Source organism: Mobula birostris, chromosome 17 (genome assembly GCF_030028105.1).
Source record: "Mobula birostris isolate sMobBir1 chromosome 17, sMobBir1.hap1, whole genome shotgun sequence".
Taxonomy (NCBI): Eukaryota; Metazoa; Chordata; class Chondrichthyes; order Myliobatiformes; family Myliobatidae; genus Mobula; species Mobula birostris.
Window position 1 is genome coordinate 14,973,110 of NC_092386.1, and position 23,950 is coordinate 14,997,059.

The window sequence follows — 23,950 nt, forward strand, 5'->3', positions numbered from 1 at the left end:
AATCACAGATTTTTCACATATGCATTGTTTCTCTAATTTTCACAGCTTCAAATAGAAAATTTTTTGACTGCCTCTGTACATTAAATATGTATGTCTTTCCTATACTTCACAATAATCAGCATTTTACAAAATGACAAATAAGGCAAAACAAAAGGATGTGAGAAATGGTTTAATGAATGTCAAATAAAATAATAGATAAGATTTTAAGAGTAAAGGTTAAATATCAAACAAATCAAGTAATAAATGGCAGTTTACTAGTTTACACAAGGGAAGGGTGCAAAATACAAGTACAGAATGTATAATTACTCACACTAAATAGTCAGGTGTTTTGGTTGGTAACGTAGAATTACTGGAACCAGTGCACTTCATATTCAATCCTGCAAAAAGGACAGACCCTTGTGTATATCTGTCAAAATACAGCAGAAAGTACAGGGGAGAAAAAAGCAGTAAACCTTTGACCTTTGTCACACTGCAGCTATAGTTTGTGGGAATACCTCTAATACTCCCCCCCCCCATGGAAATAATGCACTAGCTTGAAACTCTACAGATTATAAACAGCAGCAGCCATATGGTCAGTTCTGTCACCACCAATAACAGCTCTCAAGCCCGTAACGCTATTAACTGAATTACCTACACAATGGAGGTCAAAGCATTAAGATCTCCACCCATAGCCAGTCTCCTACTGTTTCTAAATCCTGCAGACAAGAGACCATTCAGAGATTAATTTATTAAAAGCAGCAGATGTGACTATAATGAAGAAAGCAATTTTATGACCTTTCCCACCCTATGCATTTTAGCAATCTAAGATAACACATACTAGAACTAGCTTGAAATACATGGGTCTCATGCAGACTCCAAATTTTCTTCTTGTGTCTGCAAAATTCTAATATTAGTTGCAACAATGAGGCAAATTCTCTTCTTCATCAAAGCCAACTTCAAAAATTACCCAATTCATTAGGCGTAATTTTCAGCATTCAAAACACATTATAAAACTTGAAGCAGTAAACTACCTATAAAACTGACATTTTGATTACTGACTAATCAATGAATTAGTATTATATCAACTGTACAAGTTCTAACCTTAGAATCATAGAGCACAGTACAGCACAGAAACAAACTCTTTGGCCTATCTAGTTCATGCCAAACTATTATTTTGCCTAGTCCCATCATCCTGCACCCGGACTAATTATTAGTTCAAATAATAATAATACTAAAGCTTGGAGCTTGTGACATCCACACACTTACACAAAATATCATTGAACATCTTGCTTATAGAATGCGAGTAGAAGTATTACAGAAATATACTGCAGTTATCCTGGATGCAGATAGCTTGCACACTGGATTTACAAGTTAAAACAAATCATTTTTCATAAATTTCTTTGATTCAGAGAGACTTGTTTCCCCTTTGTTGAGATCACTGTCCAATGACAATTCTGCTATGAGAAAAATCCAGAAAGCTATGCAGGAAGGACAAGGAACAGTGTAGGTAGGTCAATGGAACTAGGGTCATTCTGTCAGTCAGGTAAAGGTGCTGTATCTGAATACACAAAGCATTCACAACAAAATAAATACATTCATAGTGTAAATGTAAAAGAATACAACACAATTAATGCATGGCTGCGAGTTGAATACTCAAACCTATTGGATTCTCAAGAAAAGGGCATAAAAGATAGGAACAGAATTAGGTCATTTGGCCCATTGAGACTGCTCCGAAATTCAATCATGGCTGATTTATTATCCTTTCCAAACCTCCACAGCCGTCTGTTGCAATGAATACCATGAATTCACCAGTCTCTGGCTAAATAAATTCCTCATCTCTGTTCTAAAAGGTTATCTTTCCATTCTGAGGCTGTGCCCTCTGGTCCTAGCTTGTCCCACTATAGGAAACATCCTCACCACACCTTCTACCCAAGCCTTTCAATATTCACTAGATTTCAATGATAACACCCCATATTCTTCTAGACGCCTGTGAATACAGACCCAGAGCAATCAGATGCTCCTCATACATTAACCCCTTCATTCCCGGGATTGTTTTCATGAATCTTCTCTGAACCCTCTCCAAAGGAAGCGAGACATTGATGGAAAGGATGAAGTCAGAGCAAGTCAGGAAAAAAATTGCCTAAAAATAAAGCTTGTAGAATTGGTCAGGGTGGAGCTGTGCAGTACCAGTAGGCAGAAACATTAATTAGAACTCATCTACAGCAGGTAATAAGGGAGAGGACCATCCTGGAATGGATATTGCATAATGAGAAGGGTCAATTGTTTGGAGTTCTTGCCAGAAAAATGACATTGATACTTATAACAAATGTCAACAATGCCATTTCAACAAATAAAAGTGGAATCCTTAGTTGTCATGTGATTTCCAATTGAAAAGTAATTGACTCAGTTAAGTTTTCAAATTACATTTTCCAACTGAAAAAGGTTAATGTCTAAAAAGTTTACCCTTGACAAACTTTGTTTTTGCCAAAGTCTCATTACAAGCAACACACCCTCGTGCATTCTGAAAAACTTCAAGGACATTTAACATATCCATTTGTATCCCTTCAAAAAGCCATTGTGAAATACTTTTGATTGCTATATTTATACATTCCACTGATACATTCCTTTTCTCCTCATCCTCAACATCAAAAATGCATTACGGTTGATTTTTGGTTTTTCATTCTCAAACCTTAAGTTTTTTTTCCCCCTCAATTGTAACTAGTGGCCAAATACCAAAATATTTGAGGACACAAGGGGCAGCAGATGCTGGAATCTGGAGCACAAACATTCTACTGGAGGAACTCAGCAGGTCAATCAGCATTTGTGGGAGGAAAGGAATTTTTGATGTTTCTGATCAAATGCAACAGGACTGACCAAGTATGCAGAGGGAAGATGGCCAGTAAATGTCTGAAAGTAGATGGTGAAAAGGCCAGATAAGATGACAGGGAGGGATGAACAGACCAGTGAGTCAAAGAGGGAGTGGTTTCTGCAGAAGGTGGAAAAGGGTAGGGAGAAGATGTGGATGGTGGTCTGATAGTGTTGCAGCTAGCAGAAATGACAAAGAAAGATATGCTGGGTGCAGAGGCTCGTAGGGTGAAAGCTATGGAACTCCCTTTTCAATGGAGTGAGGTGAGAGCAAAAATATGAGGGGGAAAAAAAAACATTTAACAAGTTTATAAAACTTTTTGGTGAGTACACAGCTGGAATATTATCTGCCACTCTGGTGATTACACTAGAGATGCTGCAAAGGATACAGACTAAGGTGTTGCCTTGAATGAGGATAAACTGGCAACGCACACCTAACGAAAAGTCTCGGCCCAAAACAGTGACTTTTTATTCCTCTTCATCGTGCTGCCTGACCTGCTGAGTTCCTTCAGGGGTGGGTGTGTGTGTGTGTGTGTGTGTGTGTGTGTGTGTGTGTGTGTGTGTGTGTGTGTGTGTGTGTGTGTGTGAGTGAGTGAGTGAGTGAGTGAGTGAGTGAGTGAGTGAGTGAGTGAGTGAGTGAGTGAGTGAGTGAGTGAGAGAGAGAGAGAGAGAGAGAGAGAGAGAGAGAGAGAGAGAGAGAGAGAGAGAGAGAGAGAGAGAGAGAGAGAGAGAGAGAGAGAGAGAGAGAGAATTGGTCATTGTAAATTGTCGCATGATTAGGCTCAGATTAATTCGGGGGATGGTTGGGAAGTGTGGCTCAAAGGGTCAGAAGGGCCTATTCTGTGCTGTCTCTCAAATAAATAAATCTTTTTTAAAGTATCTACTGTAAAACTCTGACACAGAAAGAGACTATTTGGTCCAACAAGTCCATGCTAACTTCCCAGGTGCTAACTTAGTCATTCCATTCCTCCTCTTATTTCTCCATTCCCTTGCAACTTACTGTGTCTCACACGTACTTAACAGTTCCAGCTGGTTTCCTTTTGCCATTAACCTACACTGAGTAGCAACACACCAGAGCTAAATAGCGTATCAGCATATCTTTGGGATGCTGGAGGAAATCACATCACTCTTGGGAACTCAAGATCACAATATGCAAACTTCACACAAATATTATCCAAGGTGAAGATTGAATCCAGGCCCCTAAGAGGGAGCAGTACTACCAACTGCACTCTCACACCACCAGTAAGACTCTGGTATAATGGGGAAACTAATTTCACAAGGCTGAATTACGTAGATTACAAATGTTCACATAAATACCATCAATTTTAGTTACATTTTAATTATATGGCTTAACATGCTTTATGTACAATAGTGAGACACAGTCAAATCATCTTTTTGCTAATAAATCAGGGGCCCCCCGTCGGTTTTATTCCATGGAGCCTTCCCATTAACGGAGAGGTCCATAGACACAAGGAACCCCTATAATAAATCATGTTCATAAGGAAAGCTTGATTCAAATAATTTCTGAGGCGCTTGAAAGCATTCAACATTCCTTCAACCTGCAATGATGTTTATAACCAGATCAGGATCACCATGCTCTGTAGAGACAACATAAAAGGGAGAAGACTTAAAACTTACCAAGACTTAGTTACCTGTGAGTATCTTTGGTCTTGCTCTGTATAGCATAATGTGCCTCCAAGAACTCATATCTTCTTGTTGTTCAAGATGTAACACCCCACATATATATTGCAGCCATTTACTCTAAGCTTGAGTTTCCCTATTATGTCTCCCTAATATCTGCTGTGTACATACCTGAATCAGAATTGGTATCTTTGATAGGTTTGTGTTCCTCAGTTTTGCTTCTGTATTCTCTGCCATCATCCTCATTTTTCACCTGATTCTTTTCCTTTTCTCTTTCCTTGTCTTTGTGTTTTTTAGCCTTCTTTTTTGATTTTCCACTAGAAGAACAGTCTTTCATGAGGAGTTCTGAGCACTCCATTTGGTGTGGCGGACTTTCAACTGTAGTCCTAGAGGTATGCTTTCCTTGCTGGTCCTCATAACCCTCGCCAGCTAGACCAATAGTATCAACTGGCAAGTCTTGAGTTCCCCTTCCTTCTGGTGTGCATGGGGAATTGGAGTTAGAATTCACAGTATGAGCAATAGGAACTGGAAGCGGCACAGGTGGTGGTGCAGGGGGAGAAGATGGTGGAGGTGGAGGATGAAGATGAACAACTGGGGCTGTAATGTTGTTTTTCTCACCGGACGGATTTAAGTCACCATTAAGGGTTGGCTGCACACGATTGGTCAAGTGAGATATTCTAGGCTTCTTGCTTGCTAGTGGATCAATGAAATCTGAAGGTAGTGATCGCTTCTGCAAAAACATTGATGAAATCATTAAGCATGGTTGATTTTTCAAAATCAAATAGCATTTGCTACGGATGAGTATAGAGAGCTACTACAATGCTTCCTGACATTTGGGATTTTGATCAGAATCAAACACAATGTTAAGTTTAAAAACTATTCTTTACAAACTGTCATCGAAGTACATTGCTGAAGGAGTGGTTGCCATTTGGCAGAGCAATGATAATTATGACAAACACCAAGGAGAATAATTTCCATATTTACATTTAATTGAGAAAAAATATGCTCATTGGATAATATACAGCAGCAGGACAAGTGAACAGTCAAGAGATGGTAGCAACAGGTATATGTATTCACCAAATAAAATCTGTTAAGTTTGTAGATTCATCACGTGGTTTCTTCCTGCTTTTGGAGCAAATGAGAAAACTGGAAAAGCAAAATCATCTGCCAATGTCAGAAAACCTACTTAAGTGAACATGTATATGCTGAGCATATTTAGAGAGAAAGAAACAGAAGTTTTAGACTGATCACGTTTCAACCTGAAACTTTAACTGATTCCCTCTCCTCCTGGTTACTGCTGACTTGCTTAATAATATAATTTGACAGATGAGGTCAATCGACTTTATAAGTCAAGCCATAACAAACTTGGCAATTGATTTGTTTTTTTTTACCAACCTCTGATGGGGATGCAGATTCTCTACCTTTAGGGGAACTTGATGGTACAGGATCTGATGAATGGCTGTTGGAATTTTGCATCTGGGATAATTTCCTGTTTTAAACATTGAGAACAAAAAACATTATAAGCAAGGGAAAATGCGCAGATGCTAGAACTCCAAAGCAACACACACACACACACACACATATACAAAATGCTGGAGAAACTCAGCAGGTTAGATAGGATTGATGAAAAGAGTCGATAATTGACGTTTTGGGTCCGAAACATTGACAATACTCCTTTCCATAGATGCTGTCTGGCCTGCTGAGTTCCTCCAGCATTTTGTAAGTATTACTAAATTGACTTTGACTTTTGTAAAGTAAAACAGAAATTGTAGGAAATGCTCCTTACTATGAAGTTGAAGCTAAAAGACTGTTAGGGATCATTCTGGAATCAAACCATTATGAACAGCATAATTATAGATTAACTAAAATGAGAACCACAACCAGTCTTCAGGAAATAGAACCTGTACACAGTTTAACTTCCAACTGATAACTTGGGGCTGGTGAAACCAGTTATTGGGTGTGAAACAGACTGTCCCATTGAAACTACATACGGAAAGACAATAGATGAATATTCCACTATTAATGGCTCCGTCTGTCTAAGTAGACAATGGATGCGCCCCGTTCCAGGATGCAGACGTGGGCGATGAATATGGAGATCCTGGGCTGCCCAGACATCAAGGTCCCCCTCTCAGCCTCGCGGATGTAGTCCAAAGGAATGCAAAGCAGTACGTTTGGCATCAGCTTGGCTGCAGGAGCTGCCGGGAGGTGACGTGATACATCATCCAACTGCCTTAGGGTCTCCACTCTGGATTTGTGTAGGGTTTACTCCTTAGCCTTCTCTTCTCCCGAGGCAGTGGGATCCGTAACCCTGGATAGGGGCCCATACCGGGTACTGTCAGCCAGAGTCAGCTGAGCCCGGGACTCGTGTAAGGCAGGGTCGTCACGCCCTGTAGTAGTGACATATGGAGCCACTACCCACAAAAAATATGGAGCGCTTCACGAATTTGCGTGTTCCACTATTAGCACATTATTAAAGGTGTACCCCTGCCACTTAAGGCACAATTCAGGACAGATCTGCTTCCTCCCTTAACATTCTGATTGGTTCTATATTCATGACACCACCTCTCAATATTAACAAAAGGGGAATATTTAGGAAGTCTGGAGTTAGAACACAAAGGCTTTTGCAAAGGACACCGGCATTGAATATTCAAAGTGATTTTACTTAGGATGTGCTACAATTGTAAATTTGTAAATATTATTTACTTAAAGAAATAGTGCAGAATTGGCCCTCCTGACCCTTTCGAACCGAGGTGTCCTGCAAACCCAAACAATCCTGATCTAACCCTACCCTAACCATGGGACAATTTACACTGACCAACTAACTACTCTGTAGGTCTTTGGACTGTGGGAGGAAATCCAAGCACCTAGAGAAAACCCACATATTCCACAAGGATGAAGTAGAGAGGATGCCGGGATTGAACTCCCATGCCTCGGGCTGTAATGGCACTGCGCTAACCGCTATTCTACTGTGGCACCCTTTATAGCCGTTTACGTGATGATATCCAAAATGTTAAATTAGATCATAGCAATTGAAGCTAATTAATCATTTGTTATCTCTGCTCTAAAGTATAAAACATGGTGTCAGGAAAGTTGAGATTCTCTTGCAGTCCCTCTCCTGACGGCTTGCTGTGTGAACAACATCGTATATTTCCCAGTTAGAGCTTCTGTGCACCCCAGTTTTAGTCAGTCACAATAGCACCAAGGTTAAAAGCCTGGACTGCAATTCCAAGCAAATACATAGATCAATTATTCCAGTTTAAGATGGAGTACTATAATTGGACTCAGATTTGAGAAACAGCAAATACTAGCAATTTTAAAAAACTAGTACCATCACAAATGATAATACACAGCCATAGTACCAAGCAGTCTTATGTTTGGTTGCTGCTCCAAATGATCCCCTATTGCTTCACTATGTAGGATCATGAAATTAAGACCTCTCGGTAAAAGGGCTTTGATCTAGTGTCTGCACCATGTCAATTCTTGCAAACAGAGACAGGAGAGATTCTACAGATGCTGGAAATCTTGACAGACATGCACAAAATGTTGGAGGAACTCAGCAAATTAGGCAGAGATTACTTTGCTCTATAGACACTGCATGACTTAAATTCCTCCAGCGTTTTGTTTGCATCGCTTAATACTTTTACCTTCCTTTACAGACTTTTCAGATCTCTGCTTGATTTTTTTAGTAATGAAGGCGAAGGAATTTTTCTAACCCACACTTAATTTACCTGGAAACCACTTTGTCAAATAACTGCCGATCCTCTTCTGAGTAACCCGGCCAGTCCCGCTGGACCTCCTTATACACAAAATCCTTCACAGTATAGGAGTTGTCTTTTGGGTTTATATTAGCCACCTATGTGGAAAGAAAACCTTTTTAAAGCCAAGAGAACAATGACACAGGACTTTCAAACCAAAAGCAGATGACAAGACTATTGCACAAAATATTAAAACTACAAACAAAACATGCAGTATTGTTTTAAAAAAGTGATAAAAACAGGTACCTCTACAAAATACACTAGCTCAATTCAGAAAACTTCCAAACTAGTACAAAAATTAAACAGCAGCTTGAGGAAGGAAAAATTAAAATTCATTAGACCTTCAATTAAATAGGCAACCTTACAATTAGGAATTTCTGAAAGTAAGGGATAAAAGCACTTTAGCAGAGGCAAGAGGTGCAAGGATAAGTGGTTTAGGTTTATATTAATTATTAAACTAAAAATATTTCTGAAATATGTCCCTTAAAAATACAAAAAAGGATCAAACAGGCAGAGGAGTATTTAGTGGGGATATTCACTCTTCAAGCCTGGTCCATCATTTAATGGATATGGTTGATATTAAAATTCATTCCTGTTCCTTTTCTTGGCCAAATCAGTCAACATCTTTAATCTCTGAAACTATACCAGATTTCTTCAAGATATTTAATGAGGCCTCAAGTGCCTTCTGTGTTAGAAAATTCTACTGGTTTACAATTAACGCTGATACAATTGTATTTCTACGCTATATTGACTGTCCTGTTGTATAATACCATTTATTACAAATTACTATAAATTGAACATTGCACATTTAGATGAAGACGTAAAGATTTTTACTCATGTATGTGAAGGATGCAAGAAATAAAGTCAATTCAATTCTTTAGGCTTAGTACAATTTTATTCTAGTAGATTCAAATGTTCCATGTAATTCTGCATCCTATGGAATGGCTATGGTTAAGTTTAACATGACAAGAATACAAGTACAAAAAGTCTGTTAAAATAATAACAATGCAAGATGTTACAGACGCTGGGAATCTACGAGACAATTTGTGGGGCTACAAAAGTTACGTGGAAATAAAACTGCCCTCTGACAATTTTTTTTCCTCCCCAGGAAACGTACATGCTCAAATGCACACCAAGCTCATGAACCTCAAGAGCAAGGGGACATGATGTGGTGTACGCACTCAGCCAGATATAAAACAGGATTCAGGAAACAGTGGAAAGAATACAAGTGAACATTTCAAGAAACCTTAGTCTCTGGTTTCCATTGCACTATTTTTGAGCACTCATACAATCTCAAAAATCAAATCTTCAGTTTCATTCAGCTGATAGTGCACCTGCTGTTAAAGGTTATGGGTTTAAGTACTAACCAAGATTACAGCATTTTATCTTTGTGCAACATTTTGGTGAAAAGGGTATCTCATGCCTAAATCAAGCAGATTTAATGAAGGTGTTTGACAAATGTTCTCTATTCCACACAAGTTTTTTTTTCGCCCCATCTATGATACTCGTCACTTTGCGAACCAGAACTCTATTCATGTAACTTCACATTTCAAATGTGTATACAAGGTGTGCAACTTCTTAAAATTCTAGAATCAAGTTTATTGTCGTTTAACTATATACAGGTATACCATCAAACTGGATATCTCTGCAAACCAGGTGTAAAGCACAGTCGTATACACAACACCTACTGTATAACACAATTTGTGAAAGTAAGGATGAAACCTACAGATGGATTACACAAAAATAAACAGTGCATAAATTAAATATTGTAAAGTGCAGAAGAGATTAACCAATAACACTTCCAATGCGATGTGGCAGGGAAGTCATGGTTTCTTCCCTCAGGCCATTTCCCATTCTAACTTTCTTGACTTCATGCATTGGAGACTCCTGTCTGATGGTAGAAAGTCAAAGAGGATGCTGGATGGATGGGTAGGATCCTCAAGAATAATAAGAGCCCTGCGTATGCAGTGCTCCTGATAAATGTCCCTGATTGGTCTTCTCCACATTTAGACTTGGGTTGTTCTTCTCACACCAGTCCACTAGCTGCTCCACTTCCTCTCTGTACTCCAACTCATCACTGTTGTTGATGAGGCCAACCACTGTTGTGTCATCCGCAAACTATGACATGGTTTGAACTCAATCCCACGACACAGTCATGTGTCAGCAATGTGAACAGCAGTGGGCTGAGCACACAGCCTTGGCCAGCACCAGTACTCAGCATAATGAGACTAGAGGCCCGCTGCACACATGCACTGACTGTGGCCTTTCTGTTAAGTAGTCCAGAAATTATTGGGTTGCAGAGGGAGGTGTTAAAGCCCATCAAGGACAGTTTCCCACTAGTTTCTGGGGTAAGATGGTGTTAAACTCTGAACTGAAGTCTACAAACAGCAGCCCGGCATTTGAGGCCTAAAGTCATAATGGCGTTTGAGGGAAACAATCAACCCCAAGGAATTTAAGTTAACTCTCTAAAGAGCAATTCAGGCAGCTCCACAATTCTGCTCAATTTGTACTTTTGAAATTGATAGCGTCTCCACTTCCACAATCTTCGCAGGTGGCTTGTTCTATATCATTACTATTTACCGCAGGGAAAAAAATCCCTTGCACAGCAAATGTTGCCCAAAACCTGAAATACTGGCCTCAAACTGGTATGACATTATTTGTTGACATCATTATGTTGTGCACCTCTACCAAATCTTTCTCCACATTATCCTAGCTCTTCCTAAATTTGCCTTGCCTTAATTAAAATCTCAGCATTTCCAGCCTAACACTATAACTGAAATTACTTATCCCTGAAATGACTCTGGTAAATTTCCTTTGCATTCCAGAGACTTCCACATTCTATTAATTGTGCGGAACCAGAAATAATACTCAGGACTTGAAATAAGATTTACTGAAAATAAAATCAAACTGCTACTGTACAGCTACATGTTCAGATGCAACAAATAGTATCTAGCAATTATAGAACACTACAGCACAGAAACAGCCCCTTCAGCCCATCTAGACAATGCCTGTTATTCTGCCTAGTCCCATCTACCTGCACCAGGACCACAGCCCTCTGTATCCCTCACATCCATGTACTTACCCAAACTTTTAAATGTTTCAATCCACCAATTCCGCTGGTAGCTCATTTCACACTCACCATCCTCTAAGTGAAGATGTCTCCTCCTCAGGTTTCTCCTTAAATATTTCACCTTTCATCCATAAACTCTAGATCTAGTCTCACCCAACCTTATGGAACAACAAAATGCTGGAGTAACTCTGCAAGCCAGGCAGCATCTATGGAAAAAAGTAAACAGTCGAAGTTTCAGTCTTGATAAATGTCAACTGTTTACTCTTTTCCATAGATGCTGCCTGACCTGCCGAGTTTCTCCAGCATTTTGTGCATTGCTTTTACATTTCTGGTGTTCGCAGATTTTCTCCTCTTAGTGGAAAAAGCCTGCTTGCATTTGCCCCACCTCTACCCCTCAATTCTGTATACCTCAATCAAATCTCTATCACATATTGTATACAGCAGGGAATAAAGTCCTAACCTATTTAACCTTTCCCTGTAATTCTAGAAACACACTTAATTTTCTGTTCTGTTTCAATCTTATTGATATCTTTCTTGAAGGTAGATGACCAAAAAAGAACACAATGCTTCAAATTTGGCCTCTATTTTTTGGCAAGGCCAATGAATTATTTTAACCCATTCAATAAGTGCATGGAAACTTGTAAAGTCTATTAACAAGTGATTGGATAACTTATTGTTCATATGTCTCACCCCTCACTAGCTTTGAAACTACAAACTATTAGGGAAAAGAAAAGCATCCTTTGCTGCCATTTTTAAAATATAAAAGAAATGAAATCTAACATGCAAGAGTTTAGTCCTTTATTGGAACAGTATTTTTCAAGTACGCTACATTTTAACCCAAGTTATGGAAAGCTAATTCCAAGGAACAATCAAAGGACAGCAAACAGCTACAAAAACAGGTAACTTTCTTGTAAATTCATTTACTTGGAAAATTGTTTCAATATTGCTTTATTATTGACTCTGACAATGACAGCCAATTAAAAACCAAAGCATCTTAACAAGATTCAAACTTTCCATGTCTGTGCCATTTATCCAACAGTTGTACAATTCATGTCATGTACATACAGTAGCCTAGTGCATTCTTATTGTGAAGACGACAAGCTGCAAAATCACATTCATGATATATTCCATATATACATTCATATTAATACAGAGCATTACAAACAACTGAGTTTGTTCAGCAAATAAAAGTCAAGTTTTCTGATCTACTTCATCACTTTGAGCTAGTAAAAATTTCAAGGAAATGGCTCCCAAAAGAGAAAGACTCAACACAAGGAAACAATTGAACTGATTCTCTCCAGTTAGTGGAAAGTATTCCAGTCAAGTGGCACACTGAGGCATGATCTCTATAATTATCTTCATATTCATGACATCTTGCATTACAAGCAGCACTCATGACAACCCAAAATTGCAACTTCATGGGCCCTTGCTCTACTACCTGGTGAAGAAACAGCAAAATGCAAGTAGCAAGGAGTTCCATCAGCATTCTTATCCTCAATTATGACCCTTGCAAACAAGTAAAACAGATGTTTTGGCATTTTTTTGAATGGATAAAGGACAATCAGCCACAAGCACATTAGCCTTTATTCAATGTGACACAGAGCACCTGTTAAAAAAAATCTAGTGACCTATCCTCACAATTAAAGGATACAGCTTGGGGATTAGACGTCACGGTAGCATAGCGGTTAGCATAAACTATTAAAGCTCAGGTGGCTGGAGTTCAATTCCAGTGTCCTCTGTAAGGAGCGCCTGTATGTCCTCCCCATGGGAGGAGTGATTTTTCTCCGGGTGTTCCGGTTTCCTCTCATAGTCCTAAGGTATACCAGGTAGGTTGATTGGTCATTATAAATTGTCCTGATTAGAGTTAAATCAGGATTGTTGGTGGTTGCTGAGCAGCACGGCTTGAGGGGCCAGAAGGGCCTATTCAGTGCTGTATTTCTAAATTAAAAAAAAAATTTAAACATGTTAGCACTCCTCATTACAATCTTGAGTTAATGGAGACCAAACAACTGACTTGCAAGTGTGAAGAGAGGCACTGCCCACATTAAAGGGCTTCACAAACATACGATTGCCTCCTTAGTAGATATTGGGCTCTTTTCCTGGTCATCTTCTTGCTGTTAATAAACACGTGAGCAGAGGGACCTAGGAATACAAGAGCACTATGCTCTAAACTGTAGACAAGATGGATAAGTCGCACTGTACTTCATCAGGCAGAGCATTGAGTATGTAAGTAGGGATGCTATACTGTAATTGAACAAAACTTTTGAGGCCACATTTAGAATATCGTGTTCAGTTTTGGTCAGCCTACTATAGGGATTATATCATCACCTCTTGGGATGATGACGCCCTGCCACTCACGCCGATCCCCCGATGACTCTGAAACGAACTGTTTACACAGACTGTTTGCTCCTGTGGGTTTTGGTATATCTGTTTGGGGGGGGGGGGCCCTAATGGAGTCCCCCACCACTCCCCTCACCACTACATAACATCTCTTCCAGCGATCTCCGATGGGGTAGGTGCTTCAGGAACTGGTATTTCCCTCCTTACAATTTGACCTCCACCTGAGTCCCGACCCTCAGGGTTATCCCTCAGCCAGTGAGCAGACCCAGGGAATGTTGGTGCAGGCTCCGAAACGAGCGCAGTGCCAACCTTTCAGTCGGCCACAGCGACTGCGAGCGAGACTGGTACCTGGCGCTCCAGTGACCACTGCCGATGGTGCCGCTAAGCTGCGGGCTCCCTGGACGTTGAATGGGACCCACTGGATTTGCGGCCACCGCGCCTACCCGTGGATCCCCACGAGTTGGTACGGTTGTTGCTTTCCAGCATATGTGGTGCCCTTCATCCACCCCCTGTTCTGGGAGTCTCCCGCATATTAATAGTAGCTCCCTGATGCCCGCAAATTATATGTCATATCACGGAAATCAAATTTTCTGAGAGCGAGCGAGAGAAAGCAAGAGAGCGCGCGAGAGCGACCACGAGAAAGTGAGAGAGAAAGCAAGCGAGAGCACGACAGTGACCACGAGAGAGTGAGAAAGCAAGAGAGCGCGCAAGAGCGACCACGAGAGAGTGAGAAAGCAAGAGAGCGCGCGAGAGCGACCACGAGAGAGTGAGAGAGAAAGCAAGCGAGAGCACGACAGTGACCACGAGAGAGTGCAAGCGCGCCATGGCAGAGTGTTCCAAAAAAAAATATAAAACATACGCCACCCCAGACTACCCTAAAGTGTACCCTTGCGTAATAGGGGTCAAAATAATGACAGTGTTGCTTGATGCGCTGTTTACAACAGTGACTTTTCTATTGCCCATGGTGGGTTAAGTCTGTAAAAGACATGTTGAGGTGAGTTTAACAGGTGTCACTCATTCACTAGCATAGCTAACGTTATTTAAACTAGCTGGCTAGCTGCTAAGGAGCTACCCTATTGTAGACATCCCACCTCTCCCGGAAGTTCCGGGAGTCTCCCGCAAGTTCCGGGAGTCTCCCGCAAATTGATGGTGCTACCTCCCAGAAATGAGCTTTTGCAGGGTGGGATGTCTGGGATTATATCATCAAGCTAGAAAGGATGCAGGGGAGATTTACAAGGATGTTGCTAAGACTCAAGGGTCTGAGTTATGGAAGGGTTGTGCAGGTTGGGACTTGTTTCATTGGCGTGTAGGAGGTTGCAAATAAATGTGCATTTGAAAAAGGATTTAGTGCGTTTTGGCTAGGGTTAATAGGTGGGTTGCTGGCAGTGTGGCTTGTTAGGCTAGAAAGGCCTGCTTCATGCTGTAGCTTTAAATAAATAAATAACTCTGGCCTTAATAAATGTGCACTTGTTTGGAACTTTGTCAAAAACCTCGAAATGAGAATTATCACAAAAAATATACTTATAAACGATACCTAAAATATCCTGGAAAAAACACACTACTGAATGAGGCCAGAGCTTTAAAAATCATTCTGAATCAATTACAACTTGGCCACAATGGTGTGGCAGTTAACACAACAGTATTACAGCACAGGACGTCAGTTCTGAGTTCAATTTCAGCGCCATCCGTGAAGAGTTTGCAATTCCTCCCCAAGAATGAGTGGGTGTCCTCCAGGTGTTCTGGTTTCCTCCCACAGTCCAAAGACTGTTAGTAGGTAAATTGGTCATGATAAATTGTCCTGTGATTTGGTTTGGGTTCATAGGTGGATTGCTGGCAGCGTGGCATGTTAGGCTTTTTATCTCTAAATAAATAAACAACTCTGGCCTTAATATGTGGGTGTGGTAATTCCCCTCAAAAACACCAAAATAGTGTTTTCAAAATAAAATTTGTTATTTCAGCTAACTGTTGTTTCTTTTTATTCCAATCATTTCATGTGTAAAATGTTTAAAACTAATATTTTTAAACTTTCCAGTGCACCATGGGAGCTTGTCAATATCACCACAGATATGATACAATAACCATAATAAAAAAACATGCAAAATCTATGCTAATAAAACAGATCAATTTTTTGTGGGCCAGTTTCCCAGAGTTCTGTGACACATGCCCATGCTTTGGCACTCAAAATCCACACCAGGGTTTAAAGAGACAATGGACAGCAAGCATAGAAGAATGTGCAGACTGGTTTCTGCTGTTGCAAGTGAGGCAGTCTTTCAAACCAAAGTAACAATTATTCATTTGTCTAACCCCAATTTCGAATTAGTCAGGACTGAAGGGGACATTTTGAAGTCCTGCTACATGCCAAGTGTTTCTATCCACCAAAATAAAAATTTTATTGATGTAGGTTATTGAAAAAAGAACATTCTCACAATATGATACAGGTGTTCCCCGCTTTTTGAACGTTCGCTTTACGAAACCTCACTGTTACGAAAGACCTACATTAGTTCTCTGTTTTCGCTAACAGGTGTTTTCACTGTTATGAAAAAAAAGCAGCACGCGAAAAAAGGCAGCACGCCAGAATAAGGAAGTACGCGAAAAAAAGGCAGCGCGCGCCCTGAGCAGCTGCCCTCCCCTGGATTCGGAACGGCATTCTCGCCGGCATTGCTTAAACACGTGCCTGTGAGCAGCCATTAGCAAGATGAGTTCTGAGGTATCGGAAAAGCCTAAAAGAGCTCGTAAGGGTGTTACACTTAGCGTAAAACTATACATAATTAAGCATTTCGATCGTGGTGAACGAAGGAGACAAAATGAGTTTGGCTTGTGGAAGTTGACGAAGATGATGTTGAAGAGGTTTTGGTATCCCTTGCCCAAGAACTGATAGATGAAGAGCTGATGCAATTGGAAGAGGAAAGGATAACAATCGAAACCGAATGAGTAATGATAAAGTACGACTTTAATTTTGAAAGGGTACATCGGTTTAGGGCATATTTGCAAGATGGTTTGAGTCCTTACAAAGAACTGTATGATTTAAAAATGTGCGAGACTAAGCAGTCAAGCAAGCCTTCCACATCAGCCACAGCAGACGACGAACCTCGACCTTCGACATCGGGGCAGGCAGAGATAGAAGAAGATGACCTGCCTGCCCTAATGGAAACAGACGACGATGAGATGACACCCCAGTGTCCCACCACCCCAACCCCCAGGCTGCGTACAGATACCGATTCGCAGAGAATGCAGCGGTAGCCAGGAAGCACCCAGCACATCTTTAAGAAAAAAGCAGAAATAAACATGCTAATTAATTAGGTGCCACCCAGCACGTAAATGTCGGCCCAGATCAGAGGCAACGCAATCGGCAATTGCCTCTGATCTGGGCCGACAATTACGTGCCGGGAGGCACCTAATTAATTAGCATGTTTATTTCAGCTTTTTTCTTAACGATGTACTGTGTGCCTCCCGGCTACCGCTGTACCCCTGCATGCTTCGCGGATCGGTATCGGCTCGTTGCCCGGAGGGTGGGGGCTACTGCACCACCCAAACTCTGACGACTCAGCCTAACATGTCAGTGTGCTCGATGTCTTCATGATTCCCCTAAGTGATACTACACTGTATATACATTATTTCTACTTTATATTGGCTGTGTATTTTTACGTGTTATTTGGTATGATTTGGCAGCTTCTTAGCTTAAAGGTTACTGGAGAGCGCTTGCGCCGTGTTTTTGCCAACAGCGCTTGCGTGAGATTTTTGCTATGGAGAACAGTTCAGGCAATGATTGTGGAAAAGTATTTCTACTTTATATAGGCTGTGTATTTATCATATCATTCCTGCTTTTACTATACGTTACTGTTATTTTAGGTTTTATGTGTTATTTGGCATGATTTGGTAGGTTATTTTTGGGTCTGCGAACGCTCACAAAATTTTCCCATATAAATAAATGGTAATTGCTTCTTCGCTTTACGACATTCCGGCTTACGAACCGTTTCATAGGAACGCTCTACCTTCGGGTGGTGGGGGAAACCTGTAGTTTAAATTGACAGGCCTGTGGGCACATTCCTGCACAAAGAAACTTACATTGGTAAACCCTCACTACTTAAACACAAAACCCTCACAACTTGCCAGAATTTGTCAATAAAATAAAGGCCACAGTTAAGGACAATTGTAATCGGTCAAATTACAATTTTGCTTCCAATTCTGCAAAGTTAAATTAATGTTTTACCATATTAAAGATCAATATACAAATATGTACAACATTGAAGCAGACATTTCAGTGCAAGATGCATTGAAGCTCCTAACTTGGGCCATTTTAATCAAACTTGAATTTTAAGAAGGGTCAATAGCTGCCAGTAATAAACAATTGTAATACGACCATATGAAAGTATAGATGCAATATTGAAGTAACTACTTAGGCTATAAATAAACCACATAAATACTTGACCATAAATTGACCCATGGCAGTAGTAGCAGCACATGGGACAGTTGTTAAATCAGAAAAGACTGCACTTTCCAAATCCTCTCTCCTCCGACACTTCCAAACATAGCAAAAACCAGGCTCATTGGCAATGTAGGTTAATATAATATATAGTTACACGATGACAGCCATGACTCTGCAAATATTGTGTACGATTTATACATCTCTAGTATAGAAGGTATAACTTGTGTTACTTAAGCAAATTATGACAGATCTTTTTAGCTGCACTCAACTTAGAAATAACCAGAGAAAACTATGCAGTGAATTCAGAGATTTTTGTAACTTGGTAGAAACAATTGTAATAAAGAAAAATCCCAGTAACAAGTCCTTTACAAACATTCTAAATTATCTTTGATTGCATGATAGAGGAGCATGCTGAACAAGTGCATGATTTAAATTTTACACAATGCAGCAAAACAGAATATAGCAAACATCCCATCAGCTGTCAAGGTTGTAAATTTCAAATGTCAATGAATAATTGTGTCAACTGAGGCAAAGAGCTCAAAGACAATTATATCATGGGCTGACGTTTAGTGGCCATTTTGAATGTTCAAAATAATTTTAGTTTCCATTCAGATAGCTAATCTAGACAATTCAACACAGCTATCACACTATCATTGAGTAAATATTGGAAGGAATAAATCTGTTTATGTGGGCAAGAATGTCTAGTCCATTATCCTTCAGTTTCACTTAGTAAAAATAGAATTGTATCTATTTTGTTCCTATTAAGAAGTAGATTTCTACAAGGTAAAACTGAAAGGCTAAGCAAACAGAACCCTGACCATTTGTTGATTTCTAAAAGTCTCCACATATTAATTAAGCTAATCTTCCTTTTTAATGACAGCTACACTTCAGCCAAATTTCATTCCTCCTAGCCCTTTCAGGTCATCCACTTTCATAAAAACAGCATATAGTAGTGTATTTTTGATTTTGAACAGAAAGCAATCAGAGCACAGTGGAAATATTTACAATTTAGAATCTATGACTAAGATCAAGATTTTAAGTGCAGAAAAGAAAATGTAATCAAGAGTAATATTTGAGCCTTGAATTAGTCTACAGCATTTAAAATGATTAAGACAGTTTTCTAAAAATCTAACCACCTAGTGGGGAAGAGCTGCACCAAAAGGAGTATTTTTTTTAAGATAGCCCATGCAGAAATAAATTCGGGAAACAATTCTGCTATACCTACACCTAGTGGAAATCTGTAACACTGTCTGAAGTAGTTATAACTGCTGGAACTTGGTCAAGTGGTATTTTCACAGAGATCAACTTTTTAAAAAAAAAGATCAGAAGAGTTTTGTAGAATATAGACCTAAGGCAAGTAATTGAGTTTCATACAAATATCAGATATTATGTGACAGAATAACCAAGTAAGCTGAAAGGTTAGCTGGCCTTAACTTGAAAATAATGTTGCAAATTTCAAATGGACTGATTGAAAAGACAGAATTTATATTGACGATTATTTGCACTGATTCAGGAAACCACAGTGCCGAGGCTCCCAAGCTCTTGTATGCCATGGACTCTCACCATTAACTGAGGAGGCCGTGTACCCCAGCTTGGGAACTCCTGCTCTCGTGTTTATTATTTGAAATACTCAAAAATTTTGCAATTATACTAAATTCTGACATAGCAAAACATGAGTTCATAGTATATACATAAAAGCAAATGACTTCAGGTTATGACTTTTCTGGTTACTGCTGAAAACCACAGTGTATAGTTATGAGAGAATAATCTGCTTCACTCAGTATTAATTACGTAAAAAGGTTTGCAACATCCAGAAAGCTGCAATGAAGGAGTTAAAGTCTTCATTCCTTTCCTCCTAAATACTGAACTTTTCAGGTTGATTTGAATGATCGTCTTTGTTAGACATTATTCAAATCAGCAAAAGGATCAAAACTTGAAAGTGCAGAAGTTAGATAGAAAAATGCATATTGTTTGCGAGGCTACTGTTGTAACTAAACCCACTTTGCTAGCTCAAAAATTCACATGCAGGTTTCAAACTTCTGCAACATACATAGTATTAGATAACATTTTTAAAAAGCTGGCAAAATTAAATACAGTAAATTAGTTAAATTAAGAGTTCAATTATTCCTACCATCAACAACTAGCTTGAAGAGTGATGTATGAAAACTGCATCTGCCACTACTGACCTGTTGTAGAATTGGTCCAAGGGAATTCTTGTCTTTCTGACTAACACCATCTTTCTGTAATCGAGCCAGAAGCTCTGGTTTCTTGAAAGGTTTTAGTACCAATAAGTGGATCGCCCTATCCCTATATGATCGCTGGCAAACACTGTTTGTATTGCACTTCCTTATTGTACTTGCAGGATTAATAGGGGTTGATCGTTTCCGTTCAGGTACAGCATCTGGGATGCCTGGTGCTGGTTTACGAATCTGCACTCGCTTACCTGGAAATAGTACAAAAACAACTTCTAAATTAAAAGAAAACCAAATCGCAAGAAACTCAAATTGTATAATTGTTAAATTAAAATTTTTTCCATTTCAAAGTGAGTGTGTAGGTAAAATAATAATCCTTTCCCAAAGCTATTTCAGCAATACTTTTGATGACCAGTTTATTTTACAAAGTGAGCAAACCTGGAAACTTTCATGCAAATAATGAACTATGAATTCACTTTGGTACATCAGAAACAAATGAATTTTCTCATTTGCCATCTTCCAAGGTATAGAAATTAGTAAGGAATTGAAAATAGAGTTTATTGAAAAATAATTATTATTGTAATGGCTTAGCCTACTAAATTGTTAAACAAAGCTTTAAAATACAAAATGCACATTAGTATCCATTAAGTAGTATCATACACATTAAATGCAAAATTCCTGGTGAACATCATGATATCAATGAACTAAGATCATGAATTGATTTCAGTGTTAGCACTATACATCTGATTGACATCAATGGAAAAAAAATGGATAGGCCAAAAGTCCAATGGTATAATCTGGATAGGACTGTTCTGGAAATAAAAGGTGCAAATTTTCGTTAACATAACAGAAACTTTTCCAGAGCTTAATTGAGGCAGGACAAATCAGACAAGTATTAAAAAGGGGTATAGCCTGGTTGTGATTAAAAATTGAACAAAAAAAGTTGACAAATGTTATGGGCGCTGTACAGAATGGCCTAATAACTTTGTAGGATGTCCTACAGTACCAAAAGAATGTGAACCTCCTTAGGAGTAAGCCACCAAGAGTACAATATTAATGTGCTCCTTTCCCTTTCAATGTAGCAAAAAGAATCTACAAGGCATGCCAAAAATGCCAAACCAAACAAAATTTGTCAGCTAGCCAAAGATGAAACAAAGGAAAATATACAAAATTATGTAGGAGTGGAAAGATAGAGTGAAATTTTCCAAATGAGCCTTGACACGTGGCTATGAATTGTTAGCGGGAAAGGATAATCAGGGTAACAGGGATGGTGAATTTATTGGGGAGAATAGTGGAATAGGACTTGAAGGAATTTAAAAGCGTAACTTGGGTATAAGTCAAATGACGGAGAGTATTTGGTATAAATTGAAATTTATTGAGGGTTGAGATTGTGCATCAGGTAGCAAGTATTACAGAAATTAACTCCAGAGGTAATAGCAGCATAAAATAGATGGCTTTACAAAGTTGAGAGCACGGATAAAGAATTTTGGTAATAAATTCAGTTGAGAATACAGACATTGAGTTCAAACCCTAGCCGAGGTTCACCTGAGGAACATGCTTACATGGTAAAATCCTCAACACTGAAAACCTGAGGAACTCTCCTAAACTAATACCAATTTTCTTATCAAGTGTGAAAGAATAGTTCTTCCTTTGCAAAAATGACTTGTCACTTGGTAAATGTTTTCCACTGAACTGCCCAATGCTGCAGATATTCCCTGAACAATTTGGATAGTTACACTACTTCCCATTAAGGATGACCCTGCATAATGCAGATGCCCTTGACAAATAGTTGAGAAAAGAAAAAGAACAACACAATTGTAGTGGCACGCACAAGGACATGGAAGTCTTTTAAAATTCTGAGATAATGACAAGTGTAGATATCAAGTGTCATTGTAATATAATTAGCTCTTCTCAAATTCCTCCAATTTAATCTTGCATCACAATGGCACCTCAAAAAAATAGAGTACAATTTGTGTTCCAATGCAACAAGTTTTTAAAATTCCAGTTCAGGTAGAGAAAGTGGCACCACCAATAAAGTCAATCGACTAGAAAATGTGGAGGTTACCATAGTACAGGGAAAAACTGAAGTCTCCACATATCGAATCTGATGAGAGCCCAGAGATTTGAAACCTTACATTTCGCCATTCACACATGTTGCCTAGCTTGAATATTTTCAGCATTTTCTTTTAATAGAATTTAAGACAGAGTAAACATACCATAAAAATGTAAGAATGGAGAAATGCCCAAAGTACTAACAGAAGAAAGAATTTTTGTTTTTCTAGAACAAAAACACTCAAGTCGAATAACAGATTAACTTCACCAAAGCATGGATCATTTGAGACAGATTTCCACATTCTAACCATATTCTGCATATTCCATACAGGACATGGCTATACTAAGCAAGATCAAGTTATAGTCTGAGCAAATAATTTAACTTAATTTAGGAATACAGGAATACTGCAATTATTCAGCTATAATCCTTACAAAAACAACTGAAAGAACACCGTTAACAGCAAAACAGCAAGTGTTTGATATTTCTGCACAAGGAATGGTCATTATTTACAATTAGTTAAATTTCTTCTAATTTTTCCTCACCTACTCACCATTTTCCTTTAGATCCTCACTCCCACAAGGAACAGGCATTTAATTGCCTCATACCACAGGGCTAAATATTGATTACAGCCCATATGAAAATCAATAACTCATTATTTTAGTGCTAGTTGGCAGATCAAGATCAAAAACAATGTTTTAACAATCTTATTCAAGTGAAGCTATTTAAGAATCTTTTCAGCTGAAGCAGCCTTCCCACTTGGAGAATTTCTGGTGTTCGAAGTAAAATACCCAGCTTTCTGAATATTCCAAACATGCCATAACTATACTAAGCAAGGTCAAGTATGCATCATGTGATCAAAATGCAATTGAATAAAACGAACTTTAAACTCTGCAGATGATGTTCTAAAGAGAATAACCTGCGAGATTTTACAGCTTCAATAAAAATAAGGGCTAGTTTGCTGCTTTCAGTATTTCTATTTTTCCAAAATTACAGTAACAGAGAACCCTTCAGGAGTTCAGTAGCGTATTATTTTTCCCCAAATCATCGAGATAAATGTGATAGAACAAAAAATTCAAGATGAATACAAAGATAAAAATCAAAACTCAAGAAAAGTAAATGTTGGTTCAATCACACCAGTAAATATTCTAAAGACTTAATATAGAAATCTGTTCCTGACTTGGTACAAGTTAAATAGCTGAAGATTGAGGTAGTAAGAATTTAATCACACAAAAAAAGAAAATTTAAAAGGTTAGTAAAAATATCAACCATAATTTTATTTCATTAAAATTTACTGTGCTGTCAATTCATGAATAAATTGGACACAATCACTTAAATCTAATTTAACACAGTACTAAAGTGAGATTTAAAAAAATCATTGTGAATGGCATATTCCTGCCAGAGTACAATTCAAATTGCAAGGATGCATCATAGAGCGCTCAACCTAACTTGACAAATTCTCATCACTGCTACCTGCAGAGAACATGACAACTATTATGCAAAACATATTGAAAACCAAGGAGAGGTGAAAAATGAAAATACTACACCTTTAAATTCTGCAAGATTTAGATAATTGAAAGCTCTGCAGTTAATGATTTATGGCAGGTCTCAGCTTTTGTTAGAAAATTAAGG

General features: G+C 38.8%; 1 protein-coding gene across 2 annotated transcripts in view; it reads right to left on the reverse strand.

The window, feature by feature from the left end:
• Positions 1 to 23,950, reverse strand: part of ell2 (elongation factor for RNA polymerase II 2) — an 83,129-nt gene that overhangs the window by 10,279 nt on the left and 48,900 nt on the right. For both annotated transcript variants that reach the window (XR_011889501.1, XM_072281311.1), the window contains exons 5-9: positions 20,263 to 20,519; positions 8,214 to 8,338; positions 5,881 to 5,974; positions 4,657 to 5,215; positions 311 to 377 (exon numbers count right to left, since the gene is read on the reverse strand). Coding sequence is in view for 1 of the 2 variants with exons in the window: in XM_072281311.1 (XP_072137412.1) it covers positions 311 to 377; positions 4,657 to 5,215; positions 5,881 to 5,974; positions 8,214 to 8,338; positions 20,263 to 20,519 (1,102 nt within the window). In the remaining variant the exon portion in view is untranslated. The remainder of the gene's footprint in view (positions 1 to 310; positions 378 to 4,656; positions 5,216 to 5,880; positions 5,975 to 8,213; positions 8,339 to 20,262; positions 20,520 to 23,950) is intronic.